The 16,062-nt window shown below is 41.0% G+C and overlaps 1 protein-coding gene across 3 annotated transcripts in view; it reads left to right on the top strand.

The window, feature by feature from the left end:
* Positions 1 to 16,062, top strand: part of DCAF5 (DDB1 and CUL4 associated factor 5) — a 93,662-nt gene that overhangs the window by 66,763 nt on the left and 10,837 nt on the right. For all 3 annotated transcript variants that reach the window (XM_024998098.2, XM_024998097.2, XM_002691041.5), the window contains exon 7: positions 36 to 102. In XM_024998098.2, the coding sequence (XP_024853866.1) occupies positions 36 to 102 (67 nt within the window). The remainder of the gene's footprint in view (positions 1 to 35; positions 103 to 16,062) is intronic.

The raw sequence follows: 16,062 nt of genomic DNA, 5'->3' as shown, positions 1-16,062 counted from the left end.
ATAAGTAATAAATACTTTTTTTTTTGTTTCAACAGTATATCCTTTCAGGCTCTGATGACTTCAACCTGTACATGTGGAGAATTCCTGCAGATCCAGAAGCAGGTGAGCATATCCTTAGTATGAACCTGCTGCTAATGTTGGCACTATTGACCTTCTGCATGCTGTGCCCTGAAAGGGCAGATCTGTAGAAACAGAGGAAAATATTTCTCCTTTAATATAATAAATTTATTAGAGAGTAGAGAGTAAACTTTAAAATAAAAATTAGAAGCCAGATTTAGCTATAACCTTCATGCATACCCTTATCTGACAATCATGCTCAGATTTTTTTCTCCTAAGAACTTTTCTTTAAACTTCTTAGAGCGCCTCCTCTTCATTTTCCTCTCTCCTGTTTCACACTTGGAATATTTTTTACCTTGCTTTTCCTTTATCGATGCACACATTCCTGCTCCACTTATTACTCTACAAACAGTTGTTAGGGCCTCTGCCCTTCCTTTGGCCTCCCTGGTGATGTTAATTAAAAGGAAACTTTCTTTATTAATGGACAGTTGTACTCCCTGGAGTTTGGCTGATCCCATACATGAGAGAAATTAGGAAGAAATGTTTCTGCATTTGCTCTAGATGTATTCTGAGACAGCTTTCTATAAGTTTGGATCTAGGCCATCTGAGCTTTCAGGCAGCATGGATCATTCTTGATACCAGTGTCCTCACGTGCTCAGATGAGTGTTTCATTGGTGGCTTCCTACTGGTAGAAAAATGCCTATTTTTTATTCTCAGGACAGTTCAATACAGCCATCTGCTCCAGGTGATACATGGCATCAAACTGGAAAATGGTAGGGAAGGAATAGAGGACTGTGCTGATAATATTACACAAAATGTGTCAAGGGCTTAGAGTTGAGGAAAGTTGTTGCCTTGCCTATTGCTTGAATTAACAATATTGTTACCAAACATCTGCCTTTCAGAACTTGATGAGGCTTACTTTTGGAAAAACTATCCTATTGCTATGCTCTGGTTACTAAACAAGTTACAAAAGGCCTTTTTCCCCTTCTGGTATTTGGAAAGTGTGAATGAAGCATCTTACCTTTGATGTACAACCAGATGGGACAACAACAGTCTATCTGAACAAAAAATGATGTTCTATCTCTAGAATTAGTCCTGTATTAAGTCTCCCACCCCCATACATCTTAGATTGATTAGCTGAGAAATAAACTTTGGGCTTAATTGTATCTTTTACATGATCTTGAAAACTTTTCATTATTAAGTCTATGTGACTTTTAAAATGGAAGGTGGACAATTTCCCTCTCCCAGGACTGTTCTCTGGAATCTTTTTCATGTTTGTATTGAGAGAAGGGGGGAGAATTAGCAGTAGTATTGTAGATTTTTTTCCCCTGCTGATTTCTGTACTGGCTTAGGGTATGGGCCACTGTTAGGCTGCCTTTATATGTAGATGATTATGCAATCTCTGGGTTGGCAGGGACCCTCAGAACTGATACAGGACTCCAGTACTGAAACTGGGAAATGGGTGCCTGGACCTTCCAAGGATTGTACAGGCACAGTTAGTTTAAAGGAATCCATTTGTAGATTCTTAAATTCCATGTGTATTGGCTGTTCCCACCTCCTTCTCCCATTGTCCTTCTCCCACTTTACAGAAAAAGAAGCAAACAAACAGACAATCAAAAAATACCAGAAAATCAGAAATACTCCAGAAATATCTGACCACTTGAACCTTGGCATGGTGCATTGCCCCTAAGGTATAAAAATCTCTTAAGGTGGCAAAAAAAAAAAAAAGAATTCTTTCATCATAGGGCTATAACGCAACCCGCCCCCTCCCTTCTCCCTTATCTTCTTATGCAATAAATTGCTTCTTTATTTTATAATAATTGGTTTTTATAAAACATTAAAAGTGTATCTGTTTTGATCAGTTGTGTTCCAGTAAGAATTGTAATTCCCTGGAGAAGGAAATGGCAACCCATTCCAGTATTCTTGCCTGGAAAGTCCCATGGGCAGAGGAGCCTGGCGGGCTACAGTCCATGGGGTCACAAAAGAGTCAGACACAACTGAGCAACTGAGCAAAAGAATTGTAATGATAACTCTAATCCTATACAGTACCAAAATGTTAACACTTAGAGCCTTACGGTCACAGCAAATAAAAAAAAAATTGAATTTGTATTTACAGTTTTGTTGGTGAGTCTGATAGAATTTTTATAAAAATATATTGTGTTGAAATTTGGGGGAAAGTAAGTAAAGTAGAAATGTTATTTCAAAGAGGAAAAAGGAATGATGTAAAATTTCTATTAAAAATTAGTTAGACTTCATGGCACCCCACTCCAGTACTCTTGCCTGGAAAATCCCACGGACAGAGGAGCCTGGTAGGCTGCAGTCCATGGGATTGCTAAGAGTCGGACATGACTGAGCGACTTCACTTTCATTTTCCACTTTCACGTATTGGAGAAGGAAATGGCAACCCACTCCAGTGTTCTTGCCTGGAGAATCCCAGGGACGGGGGAGCCTGGTGGGCTGCCGTTTATGGGGTCGCACAGGTCGGACACAACTGAAATGACTTAGCAGCAGCAGCAGAAGAGTCCGTGTAGGATGCAGCAAGTTCCCACTGCAATAAGTACAAAACTCAAATTACAAAAGCCACCTTTTTAAAGATGTCAGAGAGCTGTGGTAATAGTGTGTGAGAAGAACTAAAGTTCTGAAGAAGGAAGAACCTTCCCAACTGAGCAGAAGGTCTGGCTGTGCTCTGTCCTGATGGCATCTGTGCCCAGGTTGTCAATGGAGCTGCCGTGGAGACAGCCTCTACCAGGGTCAAAGGAAATCAGAGTTTTCAACAGCCACGTGGGTTGATAGGATATATTAGATTCAGAGGAACCCAAGCACAAGACCCATCTTCTCTGTAGGACATTTGCTGGGTGCTGGGGTTGCACTGAGAGTTAGGGGACTAGACTGGAAAGCAGAATGAAATGCCTATGGTATACAGTGCTTAGGAGACAGAGTTCCCCTAGTGGGAGGGGTCTGCTCCACAGGACATTTTGAACCTGCTTGGAAAAGGATAACAAAGAGATAAGCTTAAAATCTCCAAAGGACAGAAGCAGAGAACAGAGGTTTCACAGGCTGTCCATCAAAAGCCCAAGAGGCCACACTCGAGGATGGAGCTGGACCAGAAAGGCAAAGTGTAGTCTCTTGCAGTCTCCTGGTGTGGAGGACACAAACTCCCATTAGTGGAAGAGACCTGCAACATGCAGTCTACAGGCCTTGCCTTTGAGAGATTTTAAACCAGAAGTAGACTTAGTCTGACTAAAGAAGCAATCCAGCCCTGACTTGGTCCCTCCTGATTGGATTGAGGATGATCAATCTACTTCTACAAAGAAGTAGAATGGGTAAATGCTTGATGGAGGACATGACTTTCATCTCTGTATCAGTCTGCTATGGCTGCCATAACAAAATCCCACAGACTGGGTTATTTAAACATCAGAAATGTATTTTCTCACAGTTCTGGATGTCCAAGATCAAGGTTCTGGCAAGTTTGATTTCGCCTGAGACCTCTCTCCTGGGCATGCTGATGACTGTCCTCTCTTTGTACCCTCAACATGGCCTTTTCTTGCTAATGTCTCATTGCTAATGTCCCTTCCTCCTCTTATGAGAACACCAGTCTTATTGGATTAGAGTCCTACCCTTATAATTTGTTTAACCTTAATTATCTCCTTAAAGCCTCTGTCTCCAAATAGTCACTTTGAGGGGTTGGGGCATTGACATATGAATTTGCAAGAGACACAGTTCAGTCCATAACAGTCACTGTGGTTCTTTATTCTCAGTGTCCAGTATGCAATAAAAAAGTTATGAAACAGGAAAATGTGGTCAGGGATCAAAAGAAGCCAATCCACAATATTATCTAGATATTGAAGTCAAATAATCAGGAACTTTAAATATTGTAAATGTGATAAAGAAAATAGAAAAGATGGACAAAATGGATAAAAAGATGGAGAATTTCAACAGAAAATTGGAATCTACTTAGAAAAAAATCATGTAGACATTCTAAAACTGAAAAATATGTCTAATACTAAGAATTTTTTGGCTGGGTTTAATTGTGAAAGGACAGGTTTGGTGAATCGAAGACAGGTCAATAGAAGACATTTGAATTGAAGGACAATGAGAATAGAGAATGGAAAGAGCTAAACCAGAATGTAAGAGACAAGAGGGACATAGATGATCTAACATATCCCATATGAAATTGAAATCCCAGAAGGATAAGAGAAAGTGAAGCAGAAGTAATATATGAAGAAATAATAGCCGAAAGTTTCCAGAACAAATGAAATATGCCAATTTTCAGTTTCAAAAACTCAGAGTAAATATAACAATACAGATTCAAACAAGCAGAGTAAATACAACACACCCAGGCACATCATAAGTCAAACTACTGAAAGCAAAAGATAATGAGAAAAAGCCTAAAAGCAGCCTGAGAAAATGGACAAGTTACCTGTAAATAAATAGCAGTAAGATTGATGATCAAACGATGGGAGCCAGACTGTAACAGAATGATATCTCTGAAGTGCTTAAAGAATTAAAACCTGCCAACCTTGAATTCTATACACGAGGAAAATATCTTTCAAAAATATAGGTAAAATAAAAGGCATTTAAAAAAAAGAAATTGCAGAGTTTTAATATAATTACTTAGCAGCCCTCATGAATTAATCCATCTAAACACTGAGCATCTACTGGTTATTTGCATTACAAAAAGAAAGGCAGCTAGACATGAGCATGCTGATGAGAAATATGGCGGTGCCTAGAGTCTTGCAAAGTACAACAACCCTGAATCTGATCAGACCTCAGGATCTAGCTTTAATTTGCAGGTAGCACAGAGGACGGAGGGGTGTATTGTATTACTACTACATTATGAGGATACAATCCACAAAACCCAGACTGTCAGAAACTATAGGTGAAATGATCTTATGTTCTTCAACAGATACATTCTGATGGTTAAGGATGGACAGGGGGTAACCTATTGTATAAAAAATCCAAAAGATATATTAACCAAAGCAAAAGTATTTAGTAGGGAATTCCCTGGAGGAATTCAGTGGCGGTTCAGTGGTTTAGGGACTCCATGCTTTCACTGCTGAAGGCCCGGGTTTGATCCTTGGTTGAAGAACTAAGATCCTACAAGCTGTGTGGTGTCCCCACCGGCCACCGCCCCCTCCCCAAATGAAAAGTATTTAGGAATGTATACTGAAATGAATAAAAATTGTTTTAAAAAGCAAGAAAGTGATTAATACAGAAGTCAAGGTAATGGTGTATTTGTGGGGGTTTTGTTTTTGTTTTTTTTGGCTGCCCTGGGTCTTTGCTGAGTGTGGGCTTTTTCTAGTTACGGCAGGTGGGAGCTGCTCTTCATTGAGATGTGCGGGCTGTTCATTGTGGTGGCTTCTCTTGCTGTGGAGCCTGAACTCTAGGCCGTGTAGGCTTCAGTGGTTGCCGAGCCCCGAGTAAGTTGCTCTGCGGCATATGGGATCAAACCCGTGTCCCCTGCCTTGGCAGGTGGATTCCTAACTACTAGACCACCCAGGAAGTCCCAGGATAATGATTTCTCTAGGGAAGGGAAGAGGCTGTAATAGGAATGAGGCACATAGAGGCCTCTGAATGGCCAAGAACAATTCCATTTCTTGACCTGGGTGTTGGTTATATAGGTGTTCATCTTACAAAATTTCATTAAGCTATACTTTTTAAAATTTTATTTGATTTATGATTTTCCTTTATTTACTTTTGGCTGTTCTGGGTCTTTGTTGCTGTGTGGGCTTTTCTCTATTTGCGGTGACCGGGGGAGGGGGGCCTACTCTCTAGTTGTGGTGCAAGGGCTTCTCATTATAGTGATTCTCTCATTGCAGAGCATGGGACCCCAGGCACAGGGGCTTCAGTAGCTGCAACTCCTGGGCTCTAGAGCACGGGCTCAATAGTTGTGGCGCATGAGCTCAGTTGCCCAGTGGCATGTGGGATCTTCCCAGACCAGGGATCAAACCTGTGTCTCCTGCACTGGCAGGTGGATTCTTTACCACTGAGCCACCAGGGAAGCCCTAACTTATACTTTTTATGCTATTTTTGGTACCCTTTTTTTATTCCCTGATGAAAGAAAATAAAAAACTAGTGAATAAACGTTTGTCAAAGAAAAATCACAATAGAAGTAAAATTTTATTAAATGAATAAAAATGAAAACATGATATCCCAGCAAAGGCATTTACATGCTGGAGTTTATTTACCCCAGATCAGTGGTCTATAGAATTTTCTGCTCACATACCCATCCCCACAATAATTTTTTTGAGTTATAACTTAACATATATTCAAGTACACTTTTATTGAGGAATTTTAACTGAAACCCTCTGCTAGGTTGCCCACCATGATAGCATGCTTGTTGCCCCAGAGCAACTCCAGTGATTAGAAATTTCTTCTATGTAATTTCTCTATTTTTAACTGTTGGCCATTTGTAGTTTTAAGAAACATTTAGCAAGGTTCAGTGAGCCAGACATAACATATAAGGGCTTAAAGTGGCCCTAAGTCTTAGCTTTGAATGCTTAGATGATGGAAAGTCTGTCAGGAAATTCCTAATCTAATGTACTGCCTCTTTGACTTAACAGATCTGGAATGAGGCTGAGTTGCTGTCTCTGTTCATGCCATTTCAGAGTAAGATACTGAGGCAGGCTATGTGGGGAAGTTGGCTTGCTGTTATATGCCTTAATGGCATAATCAGATGACACGCAGTCGACATTTTTTATTGAATGCCTGCCGTGTGCTTCTCAGTGCATGCCAAATGCTGAGAACTAGATGGAGAGCAGTGCTAAGTGTGAGCCAAGAGCAAGGGCATCTTTTTCTTCTGCACGCTTCTGTTCAGAAAGACTGACAATCACTGGGGAAATGTTTTGCTACACAAATGCCGAAGAGATGAAATTTATTTATTATATAAACAGAATTTAGTATTATTATATAAACAGAATTAGCCAGTTGGCTAAGTAATTCACATAGGGCTGGGATTCTCCAGGCAAGAATACTGGAGTGGGTTGCCATTTCCTTCCCCAGGGGATCTTCCCGACTCAGGAATAGAACCCTGGTCTCCAGTATTGCAGGCAGACGCTTTAACCTCTGAGCCACCAGGGGTTGCCATTATTATATAAACAGAATTAGCCAGTTGGCTAAATAATTCACAAAGGGCTTGCTAGTAGGTTGAGGAAATAATTTCAAGATGTAAGACCTAATACTCAGGATAAAACTTCCTACCTGGAAAATTAGGCTCAATTTTTTCAATTGATTTCAAATAACAACTCATTTCTAAAAACCTGTTTAAAAATCAGAGGAAGGAATAGAACTGGGAATTTCACTGTGGCAAAGAAAAAACAACCCATCAGAATATGTTTTACACCTCTGAAGTACGTAGGAAGAGCATCTGTTTTTATGTGACAGTTCTGAAGATAAACAGACTGACAGTTATGTATAGAGTCAGCATGGTATATAGGAAGGAGCATTAGGCTTAAAATCATACCTGGATTCAAGTCCAGTACTTCCAATAACGGATTGAGTGATTCTAGGCAGGTTATGTAACAGCAATTGTGGGTCTCAATTTCTTCTGTAAAATTGCTACCCCCACCCCTCACCCTACCAACTCATATCATGGAATGGTTTAACAGTCTTGAAGGCTTTCTGAAAACTAGATGTGTTCAAATGGAAGACATTGTTACTGCTATGGATAAGATCAGTGCTCATAGATCCATAGTTTCCAAAGTATTTGCTCCCTAGTAACTTAGGTAATAGAAGTAATGGAGGATTTGATAACATGTGGTAGAGGTGGGTGTCTCTGGAAAATATTCATATGACCTTCTCCTTCCCTTTTTCCTAATTCTTGTTGGAAAGGGCTTTGGGGTTTTCACTGATTGAGTTGCTTCCCCTCAGATATGCCTCTACACTAAGGCCGTACTATTTATGGAAAGAAGCAGAGTGTAATAGAGTTGGTAGGCCTGGGCTTAAAATTTCTGATACATTCACCTTCTAGTCGGAGGCTTTGGGAAAATTGTTTAATCTTGCCAAAACTTTCTTCTCTGTAAGATAAGAATATTAACAATGTAAACAATAACAACAGTAATAATAATACCTAGTTTCTTAGGGATATTTTAAGTGTACTCAGTAGCTACTGAGTTGCTATTTATAATAAGTGCTGCTATTTCTCATTTTATTTATTTATTTTTTTAATTTTTTTATTGTTATTTTTTTTACTTTACAATATTGTATTGGTTTTGCCTATTTCTCATTTTAAAAGCTTTCTCCTTTTTAACTTTCCTCTGAAAAACTCCTTAGAGACCAAGATTTGGGCCTTATCTGGTACCCTCCTGAATGGTCAGTTACATTTTTCTTGCACGAAGGCTGCTCTTGACTCATTGATAGTTTAAAAGGGGAAAGTCCTATGACAGATTTTTCCTTGAATGGAGGGGGAAGCATACAGCTCTTCACTGCAGCCACCCCCACTGCCAGCAGGCTGAGGAGGGAGGCTGGAAACAGCTGTCGGTGCATCTCCATGAGCCTGCCTGTGTGTGCATACTCTGTCTCTCCTCTCATTACTCTCAGAGATGCATTTACTCTCAGGGAGTCAGACCTGGGCATCTGCTTTTTCCCAAGTAATTGGAGGAACAACTGTTCTTAATTGTTCACAAGTAGTTGGTTGCAAACACATGTGAAATACAGATGATGAAAGAAGAATTTAGTGTAATTGACTTTTTTGTACAATTAAGTGTTGCTGTCTGTGGGCCTTTTTGAGCTTTACTGACAGCACTGACTATCCCCATCTGGCTTTTCTTAGCTCTTAAGTGGTTACATGATCCCCAGGAAGCGGCCACTGCTCTCTCTGTATTGTCACTACCCTGATTGTATTTCTCTTTATGTTTGGAAACTTGGAGCCCTGGGAATGTTCATGCAGACCTTTTGGAATTACTAAGAGATTGTTTGGACAACTCTTTTTTAGATATAGTGAGAAAAAGTAGTGGTCTCTTGCCCCTCACAGCCCTTCTTAATTTCTGCTGGTAGAGTCAGGAATGAAATAGATTAACTGCTTGAACAGGACTTACCAGACCTCATTTTAGTAGATAATAGCTTTAGCCTTCTCCTTCAAGCCTTGTTCCAGAGAAAATAATGAGATTTACTTTAATTTGTTCACTTATTGAGTACCCTTAGATAAAATGTTATACAAATCCAATGGGTGATTGAAAGATAAACACTTTCTTGCCCTCCAAGAACTTCTACTCCAAGAGAGATGAGAAAAGGGTATATGTATGTGTGTGTGTGTGTGTGTGTGTGTGCGCGCGCGCGTGTGTGCGCGCGCATGCTAAATTTTAAAATGGGTTCCAAGGCCTATAAAAAAGATAATTAAGGAGAGCTTGAACAGATTTGGGGAATCAGTCAAGTTTTTATGGAATTAGTGTTTCAAAGGATCATGAAGGATAGGTAGAATCTTAGCTTCTTTATTTCTCTACTCCTACTGTAGTCAGAAATGCTATAAAAGAAACATCCAAAATTGACATCAGGAAGATGGAGAGAGACACTTGGATAATCCACATGTTGGATGTTGAAGCCCACCAGTGGAGATTAGGTTCTTTTCCTGCATTCTTATATTCCAAAGTCTAATATACATGCCTTTTCATTCATTCATCAGATACTTGTTGAAAACTTACCATGTGCTACGTAGACACTGTTTTAGAAACTTAGGGTACAGCAGAAGAACAAAACAGCCCTGCTAGAATGGAGCTTACATTCTAGTTGGGGAAACAGACAATGAACAATAGATACAATAAATTACATAGTGTGTGTAAAAGGTGCTTTGGAAAAGGAAAAATTAGAACAGAATGAGGGAGATAGGAAGTAGTGTGGGGAAGGGAATCAGGGAAATGTCGTTTTAAATAGGATATTCAATATAGTCCTCATTGAAAAGGTCACATCTGAATAAAACCTCATGATGGTGCGGGAGCATTGCAGAAATCCAGGGTAAGAGAATTTGAGGTAGAACCAGCATGAAGGTTTTGAAGTGAGAGTGTGTCTGTTATGTTTGAGAAATGGCACGGAAATCAATGTGCTGAAGCGGAATGAGAGAGGGGAGAAGAATAGAGCTCAGTCATAGAGGTAAGTGGGATATAGGGGTGTCCAGTCATGTAGGCTCTTCCTATAAGTGAAATGGGAGCCATTGGAGAATTTCGAGCAGAAGAGTGACTTCATCTGACATGTTTTAACAGCATCACTCTGGTTACTGAGTTTTGAGGGTAAATGATGGGAATGGGACTGCCAGCGATAAAAATGAGGAGAACCAACAGGATTCTCTCATAATACAGGTGAGTAAGTGATGGTGGTTTGAACCAAGGTAATAGGGGTTGGAGTCTAGTTAGGTTTTGAAAGTAAAGCCATCAGAATTTCTGATACATTAGATTGGGAGAAAAGGTGAGCAGGTAGAGTTTGAGATGTCTCTAGAGATGCTGAGTAAACAGTTTGGATATAGAGGTATGGAGTTCAAGGAAGACCTGGACTAGAGGTAACATTTTGAGTTTTGGTATCAGCACGTAGGTGCTGTCTGAAGTTTTGGTACGACATTGGTAGTATCTGAAGCCACAGACTATATGAGGTCAGCAGTGGGTGAAGTGAGTATAACTAGGTAAAGAGAAGGGGACCAAAGACTGAACCCTAAGGCAGTCTGATGTCAAGAAGCCAGGGAGAAGAGCCAAAAAGGAAATCAAAAAGGAGTGAACATCATGTTGAGGTTTGACAGAAAACAACAAAATTCTGTAAAGCAATTATCCTTCAGTAAAAAATTTAAAAGAAAAAAAAAGGAGTGACCAGTGAAGTAGCAGGAAAACCATAAGAGGATAAGCCTAGGAATACAGTGGAAAAAACATCACATGAGGAGGCAGCTCTGCTGAATCTTGCCAATAAGTCAGATGAGATGAGTAGGATGAAAACTGAATTAACCATTGGATTCTTTGGTGAAAAACACCGAGCCAAGTCTTATTGCTTAGGGGAGGACTAGGTAATTGCAGAGTTTTGAAGTCAGTTGCATCACTGAGATAACCATTGTTACCGGATTTTCCAGCTTCTTTCTCTGTAACGTGGTGCCATTTACGTCCTCGTTGGCCACCTCGCCCCATCCGTGTGTTCTGCAGCCGTCCGTGTCCTGCCCTAATCTAGAGCTACCAGATGAAGTCCTCCCATGAAGTGCTGAAAGCATTTCCTGTACCATAATCTGTGTTTTTTTAACTTGAGTATTAAGTTTTTAAAAATACCACTCTTAACAGTACACGCGTGAGTGCTGAGTCCTCTCCAACTCTTTGTGATCCCCGTGGACTGTAGCCTGCCAGGCTTCTCTGTCCATGGAATTTTCCAGGTAAAAATACTGGAGTAGCTTGCTATTTCCTATTCCAGGGAATCTTCCCAACCCAGGGATTGAACCTTCATCTCCTGTGTCTCCTGCATTGGCAGGCGGATTCTATTAACTACTGAGCCACCTGGGAAGCACTGCTCTTAACAGTGTTCTCCACTAATTTCAATTTAACCGTCATTTGTTAAGTCCTTATACACCCAGCTCTTATTATCCTTGGACATATCAACATAGAAATCCTGGAAGATCAAGGATGTTTACCCTCTTCATGAGGACCCAGTGCTCTATTTTTTTGAAACACAAATCTATCTCCTGCTGTCCTAATTTCTTATCTTCCAACAGACCCTTCCAGTCATCTAGTCCCTGTTCTGGTTCCTCACTCTTGCTGTGAGGCTCCCCCTCCTTAATCTCTGTGTTGTCCGTTGTTTCTCCTTCCCATTCTCACAAAGGTGTTTGTCCTGCCCATTAATTAATGGACTCTTAGGAAGGAGTGGAAAATCCAAAGGCTGTAACAAGAAAACTAATACTGCCATTTTACCCAGTTTGATTCGGAGTTTATTTCAGAACAAAATACTTCAGTGTCCTGTTCTGTAGTCAGTCCCAAGTGCTGCTGAGGATCACACCCTAGCACAGTGGATAAGTTTCTGTTTGAACCAAAGCATCTAGAAATCCTGACCAGGGTGCTTTTAGCTTTTGGGTTGAAAACATCCTCATTCTTGGAGGACTTTGTTGAAAATGAATGAAATTGACAAGAAACAGAAGTAATTGAAGTTGGCAAGAAGTGGGAGTGGTGTCCTGACCCTCTTGAGAGGCTTGAGGGGACAAATCTCTGGCTGAATCTTATGAAAAGAGCATAGTTAAGAAAAGAGAGCAGTGAACACATGTTGGCTTAGTCGTTTCTCTTCTCTGTGCGAACATTTGGCCATGGCATTTTAGAAAGGTCTTTATCAGGGTTCTGAACAAGGTGTTTTTTCTGAGTGCCTTGTGTTGCCTAGAATCTCAGGATAGTGAGTGAATCACTAATGCTGGGGTCTTATGAGATGGCCCTCTCACTCATTTTCTTTTCTGAGGTCTTGCAGTAGAATAGAGAAGTAGAACAGATAAGATATAACATTTCCCACCTCCCTAGTATCCCTTCTGAAACAAAGGAAAGATGGATATATGGAAACTTTGACCTCAGCTTAAAAAGAAACCTACAAAATGGTACCGGCACGTTTGGCTGAGCCAGCCAGAGCAGATGGTTTAGAGAAATGACCATTGGTTTGTACAGAACTTTATAAACAAATGACAACTCAAGAATGACCAGGGATCTTATTCTTGAGTATGTACTGTTATATTTATTGGTACCATTATTAGTAATAACATAGTAACCATGGGGTGGAGTTGATCCTTACCAGGCCTCTTACCCACAGATGAGTGATGACCCTAAAGGGAGATTATGTAGGTTATGTAGTTTTTATCAAAAATATTCCCTGCCTAAGTTTTTTAAGCTTGATTTTGCTGTTGATGGGCAGGCTCTGCTTGGATAATGGAGGAGAGGAGAACCCAAGTTCTTACTGGTATTGGCGTCTTGACATTAGTCATTTGAGACTCAAGGAATCTATCTGATTTATACACATCTCCAGAACTGATAAAAATTTCTTCTCTAAACTCATTCTATGTAAATTGTACAGTAGCAGCTGTTTTCAATCACTTGAAACCTGAAAACTGGAAAGGGACTATAGAGAACCTCTCTGAAGCCTATTCATTGCTGTGATTCTGTGAATAGCCTGGATTACTTTATACAGATGGCAGCAGTAATTCTTTCTGTACCTGTTCCACTTTTAGTCTCTTGGCTTTATTGACGTCCTCCTCTTTTTCAGGTTTCTTGGGTAGGAATGAGACACTATCTTGTATTAAAATTACTGCCAAGAAGAGAAACCAAATGAGGTCACAGCGTGTGAAAGAGCAGTAGAAACAGATTTTCCGTGGTCTGAATTTTTCAAGCACTGATACCCTTCAATTATTCTTTAGATCTGAAAGTTAGTGTAATTGTATTGTAAGTCATCTTCGACAGAAAGATTGGTTTAGTTAATAAACCTTGGTTCTATGGTAGCTGTTTCTTTAAGACATGCGACCTTCTATCTCACCAAAGTCCTCCTTTAGTGGTACTTATTCTAGAATTGCCCTCTCCTGAAACATTGTCTGTTCAACAGTGGTTACCTGCTTTAGTTCAGGTGTTGCACTCCAGGTTCTAGGTGTGCAGGAGATCCAGTTCTCCTTCATAGACTGTTTGGTGTTGGCAATGGAATGAAATGTCCTGTGCTGATACTATAGACCTTGCACTCAGGATACCATTGGATAGAATCTTCTCCTTACCCGCTTCTGCCTGTGCTCAGTTACTCAGTCATGTCCAGCTCTGTGCAACCCCATAGACTGTAGCCCATCAGGCTCCTCTGGTCCATGGGACTTTCCAGGCAAGAATACATGAGTGGGTTGCCGTTTTCTCCTCCAGGGGACCTTCCCAACCCAGGGATCGAACCCGCCTCTGTCTCGTCTCCTGCATTGGCAGGTGGATTGTTTACGCCTAGCACCGCCTGGGAAGCACCCCACCCGCTACTAAATTTAGGACTTAAAGTGAAAACCAACTTATATGATGACTGCCAGAAGGATTTAGAAATTGGTTATGACCTTCTGATTCTATCCCTATTCAAACCTTTTCATCTCTTAAAGGCCACTTATACAATGGAAAGGATATTAGGCATTAAAACCAAACAGACTCTGGTTCAAATTCTGGCTCTGCCAAGCTAGTTGCAAGAAGTCAGTGAAATTCTCTGAGTCACTTAAATTCTTTTTCTTAGAAGCAGAAGGATTCAATGACATTGGTACTAGGTTCAAGCCTAAATTTCTTTGCTAGTGACCACCCCAGTGGAGGCATGGATAGGAGTGGGCTGTTGAAACGTAGGATTGAGAAGAAATGCGTGAGCCGGATTGCTGCTTATTGAATCAACCATTTATAGAAAAGAAACAGACCCAAAGGAACTCTTTGGGGGTGTGTTGAGACAACTGTTTTAGATTCCCATGGATCCCTCTTAGTTCTCTCAAGTTTCTTTTTGTTTTGACTAGGCTCAGGCTACCTTCCCCTCCTCCCTCCCCACCTTAGGAACCTGGTACACTCAGGATGCCTCAGTGGTCCCGTCATGGCAGCCTACCTGGGTGCTTAAACCTTTCCTGACTCTTTTGTCTCCATAAAAACACACCTATGTCCCAGTTACTTTCTTCTCTTTTATGATTTATTAGCAAATGTGATGATGTTGGGCTGAAATACGAATAGCTATAAGTGTAGTGTCCATTCTGGGTTATTCAGATGTTAATAATGTCAGACATGGGGCAAAATTTAGGGAAAGAACATTTTTGTCACTCGGCAAGTAGAGTAAGCACCTGGTGCTAGCCAAGTTGACACCACTCAGAAGTAAATCAGTGCAATCTCCAACCTCTTGCTGTTGCCAAAAAAAAAAAAAGATACGTTATGTACATGTCAGTAGAGAGGAATATCTCTCATGAGGCAGGACAGGTGAAAGAGGAATTGTGTCAGGAGGCCAAAAGCAGAAGACGCCTTCTGCAGAACTGGATTATCCCTGGAAGAGGGATATTGTTCTAGCCATTTTCTTTGCAGATAGTGAGATGAGAAATGTTTGGCATGAATGTTTGAACTGAGTGAAGTTGGCCCTGGGGTGGAGCACATGGAGCCAAGGTGGTGCCAATGGCACTTTGTGCCCCAGCGATGCCGCACTCCTGACAAGGTCTGGGAAGGCTCTCCCTGCTTAAATAAATGAGCACTCATTTGTCTGTGTCTGTATGCATCACCGGAGAAGGCAATGGCACCCCACTCCAGTACTCTTGCCTAGAAATTCCCATGGATGGAGGAGCCTGGTAGGCTGCAGTCCATGGGGTCGCAAAGAGTCGGACACGACTGAGCGACTTCACTTTCACTTTTCACTTTTCACACAATGGAGAAGGCAATGGCAACCCACTCCATTGTTCTTGCCTGGAGAATCCCAGGGACGGGGGAGCCTGGTGAGCTGCCGTCTATGGGGTCGCACAGAGTCGGACACGACTGAAGCGACTTAGCAGCAGCAGCGGCAGTATGCATCACAGTTTGCCAGTCGACCAGGAGCACATGTCAGCCTGTGTGTACTGAGCTGTTGATGGCTGCTTAAAAGTGAGCTTTTTCAAGACTTGGGTGCCTGTGTCCTGTGGGAGTGTGATGCCCTTACCAATGAAGTTGAACCTTTAAGATTATCCCAAGTTCATAAATGGTGACATTTTCATCTGTGTTATAAGTTCTAGGCCTCTGGTACTTTTCTCATCATCAAAAAAGAAAGCCTACAGGATGGTCCATAAGATACTGGTTTCTATCAGCAGCCTCCATACATGATGTCTTCAAGGCCCACCCTCTGTAATTTTCCATACTTGGAGTCTGCTTACTGTGAAAGTGACCCGTATCTCCTTGCTTTATCCTTAGTTCTCCCTATCAGAGTGAAGACAGAATTTTCTCCATTATTTTCCCAGAGGTTTTTGTATGTTTTGTTTGCTACTTTCATCATAGAAATTGAGGGCAACTAGATCAGTGATGTTTTGGGTACACTTAAGTAATTATATGTTTCTGGTTCTGCATGTCCCTGGCTTAGCTGCCTAAC

Source organism: Bos taurus, chromosome 10 (assembly GCF_002263795.3).
Source record: "Bos taurus isolate L1 Dominette 01449 registration number 42190680 breed Hereford chromosome 10, ARS-UCD2.0, whole genome shotgun sequence".
In the NCBI taxonomy this organism is placed as follows: domain Eukaryota; kingdom Metazoa; phylum Chordata; class Mammalia; order Artiodactyla; family Bovidae; genus Bos; species Bos taurus.
This window is presented reverse-complemented; position numbering and strand designations above follow the sequence as displayed.